This window comes from Diceros bicornis, chromosome X (genome assembly GCF_020826845.1).
Source record: "Diceros bicornis minor isolate mBicDic1 chromosome X, mDicBic1.mat.cur, whole genome shotgun sequence".
NCBI classification, from domain to species: domain Eukaryota; kingdom Metazoa; phylum Chordata; class Mammalia; order Perissodactyla; family Rhinocerotidae; genus Diceros; species Diceros bicornis.
In genome coordinates, this window is record NC_080781.1 from 40,357,742 (window position 1) to 40,367,781 (window position 10,040).

General features: G+C 39.7%; 1 protein-coding gene across 3 annotated transcripts in view; it reads left to right on the forward strand.

The window, feature by feature from the left end:
• ZNF674 (zinc finger protein 674) overlaps nt 1-4,129 on the forward strand; it is a 31,573-nt gene extending 27,444 nt beyond the window's left edge. For all 3 annotated transcript variants that reach the window (XM_058535707.1, XM_058535708.1, XM_058535706.1), the window contains one exon: nt 1,691-4,129. In XM_058535707.1, coding sequence (XP_058391690.1) covers nt 1,691-3,183 — 1,493 coding nt within the window. In that variant the 3' untranslated portion in view covers nt 3,184-4,129. The remainder of the gene's footprint in view (nt 1-1,690) is intronic.
• Nucleotides 4,130-10,040: the final 5,911 nt, after the last annotated feature.

The following is a 10,040-nucleotide window of genomic DNA, read 5'->3' on the forward strand; positions in this document are numbered from 1 at the left end:
CATCTTCTCTTCAAATATTGACTAGATGGGGGATCCCCAAGACCACTACCACATTCAGAGATTCTCAAGAAGGACTCATGGAACTCGGCATATAGTTGTATTTACAGCTACAATTTATTACAGCGATGTAGCAAGGATATACAGCTAGATCATAAGGGAAAAAGACACTAGCAGAGTCTGGAGGAATTCTTGTATAGGATTTCTTACGCTCTCTCCCTCCCATCTAGGGTCACACAGGGCACGCTTCTCCCAGCAGTGAAAATCCAGCAACATGTGTATGATGTTTATGCCCAGGGAAGCCCATTAGACACTCAGTGCCCTCGGTTTTTATTGGAGGTTGGCCACATACACAAACTCTGCCTAGCACATATCAAAATTCCAGGCTCCCAGAAGGAAAGGAAATGTTCAATATAAATCACATTGTTTGTACAAGCAGCCTTTTCAATTAGGGAATCATGGGGACATTTCTGAACTCCACATTCCCAGATGTCAGCCAAGGGCCAACCTTGCCAGCTGGCTTTCTAAGTATAGCAGTCTCAGGGTTGCTCTGTTAACCTTTTCTTGGTATATTGCTCCTCTCCCTTCTTTTCTGTTCTTTCCATTTGGATTTTCTATTAAACCTATGTTGGAACTTATCATTTCTCTATTTCTCTTATCATATTTCCATTTTGTTAGCTCTCTATGCTACATTCTGGGTGATTTCCCAAGATCTATCATCTAATTCATTAAATCTGTCTTTTTCTGTGACTAGTCTACTGTTCAACCTCTCTGTTTAGAGTTTTTTTAATAATGCCTATATATTCTTCTATATTTGTTTCTTTTTACAGATTTTCCTGTTTTTTTCTCCCATTGTCTAGTTCTTACCCTATTTCTTTGAATATTTGAAATATATTTATTTTAAAGTCCAAATTGTTCTATTAGCTATAGTTCTAGGAATGGGAGTATCTTTAAATGTATATTTTAATTCTCTTTCATGATGGTTCATTTCCTTGTGAGGTTTTTAATTTTTTATGGTGAACTCTTCAGTGAGAGTTGGTTTTCCATGGAAGTTCTGTGAGCGCTAAGCTATAAAAACATAAGAATATATCTTTTGGAAAGTTTGCCACTGCTAGGAACCTCCTAATAACAGGACCAATTTTTATGTTAATTTTTCAGCTTATGGGCTCTGTACGATACTTATAATCATTTGCATTGAGTTAGAGAACTAGGCTTTGATTTCTTCTATATAATATCCTTATTTCCAATTTCTTTGACCAGTGGGGAGTCTTTCTAAAGCTCCCCTTTAACAAGCATGGAAGCCACTTTTAGTTCCATCTTTAAGTGGAAATTACATTCCAGTTTTCTGAAAATTTGTGCCCTGTGGTCTGGATTCTGCTGCAAATAATCAGGCTTCAGTTTCTATTCACCCCATCACTTTAAATTCCCTCTTCATTTTTGACACCTAATAAATTTCTTTTCTTGGTTTAGAGCTTTACTCTGTATTAAATTGTTTTTGTTAAATATGGGCCACCATGTCTTTGTATTTGCACTCAGAGGAGGTGGCAGGGGGGGCATGGAGATAGGCCATCCACATCAGCTCAAGTCCTATTGATAGGAGTTCACAGCAGGGCATTTATGAATTAGTTTTATTTCATAACATTATAGGAGAAATATTCACAAGTTTGATGATTCATTGCATTTTTTTTCCTAGAATTCTGGGAAGTTGATGACCAGGTGGATAACCACAAGGAAAGCCAAGGCAAACCTCTGTGGAAAACTGCATTCATAGACAAGGAAGCACTAAAGGATGAAAGTGGCCAAGAATTCAGAACATGCAGAAAAATCATTTATCCGAGCCCAGACTTTGTTTCTACAAGACAAAGACTCCCTAGATATTATTCATGTGGAAGGTATTCAAAACATAATTTAAACTTTCTTAGTCAAAATAGAAGCTATGTAAGAAAGAAAAATGATGAATGTAAGGCATATTGGAAATTATGCTTCCATTCCAATCTTGATAAAGCTCAGCCTGGAGAGAAATTCTTTGAGCCTAGTCAACGTGGAAAAGCCCTCCATCATAAGCAAGACCTTAATAAAAGGGAGAGACTTCTAACTGGGGAGAAACTCTATGAATGTTCTGAATGTGGAAAAGTGTTTATCCAAAAAGCAAACCTTGTTGTACATCAGAGAATTCACACAGGAGAGAAACCTTATGAATGCTGTGAATGTGCAAAAGCCTTCAGCCAGAAATCAACCCTCACTGCACACCAGAGAACTCATACAGGGGAGAAACCCTATGAATGCAATGAATGTGGGAAAACCTTTATTCAGAAGTCAACTCTGATTAAACATCAGCGAACTCATACAGGAGAGAAACCATTTGTATGTGGTGAATGTGCAAAAGCCTTTAAGAGTTCATATCACCTTATTAGACATGAAAAAACACACATCAGACAGGCATTTTATGAAGATATCAAATGTGGTAAATCCAGCCTTATGCATCAAAGGACTCATACAGGTGAGAAACCTGAATGCAGTAAACATGGGAAAGCTTTTGATGAGAAGACCACTGCCATTAAGCAGCAGAGAACTCATACAAAAGAGAAACCTTATGAGTGCAGTAAATGTGGCAAAAGCTTCAGGGGAAAGTCACACCTCTCTGTTCATCAGAGAATTCATACAGGAGAGAAACCCTATGAGTGCAGCATATGTGGGAAGACTTTCAGTGGAAAATCACACCTCTCTGTCCATCATAGAACTCATACAGGAGAGAAGCCTTATGAATGCAGGAGATGTGGGAAAGCCTTTGGTGAGAAGTCAACCCTTATTGTACATCAGAGAACTCATACAGGAGAGAAACCCTATAAATGCAATGAATGCGGGAAAGCCTTCAGTGAGAAGTCACCACTGATTAAACATCAGAGAATTCATACAGGAGAGAGACCCTATGCATGTGGTGACTGCAGGAAAGCCTTCAGTAGGAAGTCAACTCTCATTAAACATCAGAGAATTCATACAGGAGAAAAACCATACGAATGTAGTGAATGTGGGAAAGCCTTCAGTGTGAAATCAACTCTCATTGTACATCACAGAACTCATACAGGAGAAAAACCTTATGAATGCAGGGATTGTGGGAAGGCCTTCAGTGGGAAGTCAACACTCATTAAACATCAGAGAAGTCATACAGAAAATAAAACCTATTAATATACTTGAGAGTGGGATAATTTCACTACTAGTTATACCTCATTATACTATATATCAGTTCATCCTGGGGTTCACCTTATAAATATCAAGTTCACCTTATAAATATCATATCAGTTCACCTTATAAATATCAATAATGTCAGAAACTCCATATATTATTTAATGTTCATTTAACTTAATAAAAGGCACAAAAGTATAATTCCAGAAGCATGTTGATCAAGTTTTCACCCAGAATTCTTACCCATGAGTGGAGAATTGTACATCAAAGAATTCAAAAGTGGCAAAACTGTGAGTGTATTGATGTGAGGAAACCTTTAGAAAGAATTTAAATGTCATTACCTATCAGAGTATTTATGCTGAGGAAAAACTAAGAATGAGTTTAGGAAACCATGTTAGAAATTATGAGACAAATGTGTTCCATATTCTATATCAAATATTTTGTGGGAAAGGTGCAGAGGTTGCAAACAAGCACTCAGTTATAAAGTTAAGATATGTTCTCTGTGGAGTAGAGTGTGACATTTTTTGAAAGAATAGTATAAAGCATAAAATATTAATCCTAGCTGGGGCAAACTCCTAGGTTATTTCTTAAACAAATAGAAAATTGCTTTCGTAAATAGAGTGAGAGAGGATGAATCATCAGGATCCCTGAAACAAAGGAGCTCAAACAGAAGATCTTACACATCTTTAGTGCAAAAATGCAAACCCGTTACAGAAAAGGCATACCTCACTTAGGAACAGTGCTTACAATTTAATATTCTTTGTCTTGTAAGGAAGAGTAATCATTTTATGGTGAGGCAATAAAATGTTTTTAATTTTCAGAGTATCTCCCATAACACCAATATTATTTAGATTGCAAAAAATAGAAGGACATTGAATATCCAATAATACACAATTGATTAAAAATTGATATATCAATAAGGTGGAATAATATGGACCAATTAAGAATTTTCTTTATTATGTTTGAGGATTTGGGGAAATGTTCATGGTAATCTGTTATGTGAAAAAACAGATTATAAAACAACATACCACATGATTTACATTGTGAAAATATACATAGAATAAGGATCTGCACCATTATATCAGTGATTCTGGGTGGTAGAAATATAGCAATTTTATGATGAGTAAAATTATGTGCACATATATATGCATATATATTTGTATTATATTTATATCTATTTTAGGTGTGTGTGTGTAGGTAGGCACATAGAACAAAAGGCTAGGAAGGAAATACACCAAATTCTTAAGCAAATTATCATTTGGGCATTGGGATTATTGATGATTTTTAAATTTTTTGAATGTAGTCTCCAGAAACTACCAATAAAATAGTTTAAAGTAATCGTGCATACTTGTTTCTGTCTTCCCATCCTTTTTTCCATTCAGCTTTGTCTTTAATTTATGAAATCATTCTCTTGTTAAAATGACCCCATTTTCACATATGTATACATATTACCTATTCTTTTTCCATGTAGTTGTCTATGATTTTGAGTATATATATATATATATATTTTTTAAGATTTTTATTTATTTTTTTCCCCCAAAGCCCCAGTAGATAGTTGTATGTCATAGTTGCACATCCTTCTAGTTGCTGTATGTGGGACACAGCCTCAGCATGGCCGGAGAAGCGGTGTGTTGATGCGCGCCCGGGATCCGAACCCAGGCCGCCAGCAGCGGAGTGCGCGCACTTAACCACTAAGCCACGGGGCCGGCCTATGAGTATATATTTTGCATCTTGAGAATGGATATCCTGTGATTTTAATATCTGTATGTGGTTTTCTTGATGAAAATAAAAGCATCTCCATAGTTTTTTACTCTATAACCACCAAATCTTGTGACATAAATTATCAGATAACAAATTTTACAGTTGAAAAGAGATGTGGTAAATGGTCAAAAGTACCAGATGTGGGGCCGGCCCGGTGGCATAAGCGGTTAAGTGCATGCGCTCTACTGCAGCGGCCCAGGGTTCGCCGGTTTGGATCTCGGGCGTGCACCAACGCACTGCTTGTCAAGCCATGCTGTGGCGACATCCCATATAAAGTGGAGGAAGATGGGCACGGATGTTAGCCCAGGGCCAGTCTTCCTCAGCAGAAAAAGAGGAAGATTGATGGATGTTAGCACAGGGCTGGTCTCCTCACCAAAAAAAAAAAAAAAGTAACAGAAGTAATGAGACAAAACTTACTTCTGACATCGGATAGAAAGCTCTTTTCACAGTGATATTTGTGAGCGCTACTGAATGCTCATGTTCCCTCTCTTCTTGTCTTATTGTCAGCAGTTGTATCAGGCACACCCTAGGTGACCCCAATGATTTGTGCCCTATATAATCCTCTCCCCTTGAGTGTTGGCAGGACTGAGACTTGCTGCTAGCCAATAGATTATGGCAAAGGTGGCGGGATGTCGTTCCCATGATTATGTTCTGTTATGTAAGACTCCATCTTAGCAGCCTGGAGAGGAATTTTCCTTGCTGGCCTGATGAAGTAAGCAGTCATTTGAGAAAGCTCATGTGCCAAAGAACTGCAGCTGGCTTCTAGGACCTGAGGGAGCTCTGAGCTAAGACAGTAGGACTTGAGTGGCAAGATCTTGGAGACAAATGTGAAGAGAAATAAGCCCAATAGACTGAGCTTTTTCCTGCAAAGAGCTCACCGATTGGCAACTGGCATGGGACAGATTCGGAGATACACAGCAGCCAAGTGCCTGAGGTCCTAGGCAGAGCTTTCAGCAGAATTATGTGCCACGGGGATTAAACTTGGAGTTCAGATCTCACCAGTGATGATGGGCCTTGGTAAATACCACAGACTTTCAGTTGGACCCGCTGAAGGACTTAGGGGGAAGTCTAGGAATTAGGGGGAAGTAAATATAGACCAGATCTTTAAAAGATTGATACCTCACCTTGAATTAGCTCACTAGCTAACTGAATTAAAGTAATTTGCCCTTCTATAATTGCCTGTCAGAAACTAAAGCTCATCTAGAGCTTCTACAGTTTCTCATGCATAGTGGTATTCAATCAAAAATTGCTAGGCACAGCCAGAGTCAAAACTAAGAAAAAAGTGAACAGTAGAAGCAGCCCCACAGGTAATTCAGACATAGGAGTTACAAGTCATGGTCTTTAAAATAACTGAATAATATGAACAAGAAAATATAAAATGAGGAAATTCATAAGAAAAAACAAATTATTTCCAATAAGTATTTACTTTTTTTCCTAGTTTTTAATTTTCCTGGAGTTTCTAATTGCTCTTTTTTTCCTTGTTTGTTTTTCCAGGGTCACAAACATACCATCTAATCTATGGAATTCTCCTTCTCTCTGGTATTAGAATTAAGGATAGTTATTAACTTTGAAGAGGAAGACTCAAAGGGCAAAGGGAAGACCCTCAATTAGGGTCAATAGCAAGCTAGAAACTTTTTCTCCAAAGAATGTTTATCTGCAGAAGATGGTATTGCTATGCTCCAAAATTCTAACAGACTGTACTGTGACTCACAAGCAGGGACCTTCCAAGGCTCCATACATCATTTCTGTCTGCCACAGACATTTCAAGCACCATATGAAGAAACTGCATGGTAGACCAGACCTATTTCCAAGTGTATTCTTGCTCTGGACCACACTGAAAATTGGCAGTTTTGTGGGTTATTCAGTAAATGGACTGAAGCAGCATGACAAAATGGGTTTTATGGTGACTAACAGCATCCAGTACTTCACCAGGAGTGGCTTCTCAAAAGCAGTATACTTCTCTGTTGCAGATTCCATGGCCTTCCTCCAAAATCCCAGGGACCTGATTCTCACACTGCATCATCCCACCACTGACACCTTCGACACCATAGGGTCAGCAAGATCATATAGTCCAAGCAACAAGGCTGCTTGCACTATAGCCTGGGCTTGCTACAGAGTCTTTGCTACCCTAGGCCCCATTCAAAGCTGGCAGCCTTCTGTGTCACTCGGTATATGGGCCAGAGAAGTATTTCTAGGTGTGGAATATGTTACCTCCAGATCCCAAAGAGGTCCACAAGGTGCTGTATTTCTCTTTTGTCAAGTAAAACTTTGTGTGGTTGAGTTTTTGGTAGTTTAAACTCATTCTCCAGGATCCAACTGGTTTCTACAAGGGCCAGAATGATGAATTAAACATAAATATAAGGACCACCACCCATTATCCCCTGCATCCTTTAAGTCTTTAATGGTGGCACTAATCTCCATCACCCCCTAGGGTGCAATATTGTTTTCAATTTATCATCTTGGTTGGTGGGGGAGAGAAGAAGCAGAGGCTTCCACTTGGTTTTCCCCACTATGAAAGCTTTTACCACACAGTCCAAGGACCCAATATGGAGATTAGTCCAACTGCTAAGTATATAAATTCCAATTATACACTTGGAGACTGGGGAAATGACCACTGGGCAGGTCTGCAGATGCAATGGGCCACTGTGAGTCAGATTTAAGCCAGGACTCCATTTATTACCTGGACCCAATAAGCCCCTACTCCTAACAGGAGAGCCATGCTGATGCTTTGAGTGTCTGGGTATTAATGTCTACTCAGAAAGCTACGTCCAATAGTCCTAAAAATATCTGGGTACTCCCCTTTCCCCAATGTATAGTCACCCAAATAAATGGCCATAGGTTCCTTTGGGGAGGGACTAGGGTAAGCCTTATATGCCTGCTACAACGTTGTAGGATCCTTCCTCTGAGGGACATGGGCACCTACCTCTCCAGACTACTGGTTCTGAAACTGAAATTTGGCTCAGGTCTGGGAACTGAGCAAGGGACTGTCACTTATTTATTTATTTATTTATTTTGGGTGAGGAAGATTCACCCTGAGCTAATAGCCATTGCCAATCTTCCTCTTTTTGCTGAGGAAGATCAGCTCTGAGCTAATATCTGTGCCCATCTTCCTCTATTTTGTATATGGGATGCCACCACAGCACGGCTTAATGAGTGGTGCATAGGTCCGTGCCCAGGATCTGAACCTGCGAGCCCCGGGCCACTGAAGTGGAGTGTGTGAACTTTAACCACTATGCCACTGGGCTGGCCCTGGGACTGTCTTTTTTTTTTTTTTTTTGGTGAGGAAGATTAGCCCTGAGATAACATCCGTTGCCAATTCTCCTCATTGTCCTGAGAAAGATTGGCCCTGAACTAACAGCTGTGCCCATGTCCCTCTATTTTATTTGTGGGATGCCTGCCACAGCATGGCTTGATAAGCAGTGCGTAGGTCTGTGCCCGGGATCTGAACCCGTGAACCCCATGCCACCAAAGCCGAGTGCGTGAACTTAATCGCTACACCACTGGGCAGGACCCAGGACTGTCACTTTTTTTTTTTTTAATTTATTTCCCCCAAAGCCCCAGTAGATAGTTGTATGTCATAGCTGCACATCCTTCTAGTCGCTGTATGTGGGACGCGGCCTCAGCATGGCCAGAGAAGTGGTGCGTCGGTGCGCGCCCAGGATCCGGACCCAGGCCGCCAGCAGCAGAGCACGTGCACTTAACCGCTAAGCCACGGGGCTGGCCCTGGGACTGTCACTTTTTAATGAAGCAATTGCCCTCAGACTCCTGCTCTTTGAATGTTGCCTTTTTCTGATTATAATATTAAACAGCAGCCTTATTGGCTGCCCATCAATTTTACTCTGTTAATAGACTTGTCCCAAAGAGAGGGGGGAAAAATGCAAATACCACAGACTGTGAGAGGCATTTGGGACACAGCAGAAAGTAAAGCACACATAAGTGGAGTCCCAGAAGAAGAGGGGAGAAATATTGGAGCAGGAATATTTATGAGATAACAGTTAAAAGTTTTCAAAAACTAGTGAAAGAGATCAAGAACACACTTCTTGGAGTCAAGAAGCTCTGAGAATCCCAAGTAAGAATAATAAACTCATAAGAAATTTCATTTCCAGCCATGATGGAGTAACCAGTATTATTTACTATGTAAAAAATCAATATATTTTCTGTGTGTGTGAGGAAGATCAGCCCTGAGCTAACATCCATGCCAATCCTCCTCTTTTTGCCGAGGAAGACCGGCCCTGGGCTAACATCTGTGCCCGTCTTCCTCTACTTTATATGGGATGTTGCCACAGCATGGCTTGACAAGCGGTGCATTGGTGCACGCCCGGGATCCGAACCTGCGAAGCCTGGGCCGCCAAAGTGGAGCGCGCGCACTTAACCGCTATGCTACCCAGCCAGCCCCTAAAAAATCAATATTAAGATACCAAGCACAGTGAATTTTGAGAACTGGTGACAAGGGAAAAAGAGGACAAGGGAAAATGAGTATTCAATAGCAATCACAAGGATCAGACTGAAAAGTCCTTTGCATTTGGTTTCTGAAGGTTTAGGTTTAAGTAAGCTTGTTATTATCTGTGGGACTTGACTCACTTCTGCAATGCTTCTCATCTGTAAAATTTGGTAGCTTATAACTTTGGTCACAGGATTTGGTGAGGATGAAGTGTAAAAGCATGTATGAAGTTCTAATTCTCATCAGAAAATCACTATACAAGTTAAAATCACAAGAAATCTATTCTCAGAGATGTACAATAGTTTAACAATCATATCAAACTGACAATCACATGGAAAACTAATAGAGAACATGTGTAGGTATGTCAAACTGGGAAGATCTGTGCAGAATAGTGGCATATACTGAAAAGAGGGCTGAATAGAAAAATGAGTAGGGAGAAACAAAACCAGTAAAGTAAGTGAAAGATATTTTAAATAATCCTTACTGGTAGTTTCTGGAAATTTAAGACTATAATCAGAGGAATTTAAAAATCAATAATTCCAAATATAACCACTATTAATAGTAGGGTGTATTTCCTAGCTTTTTTTCTGTCTCTCTCTACAAATGAAGATAAACGCATATATTCATCAAATAGAAATAAAGATATTCATCATATGTA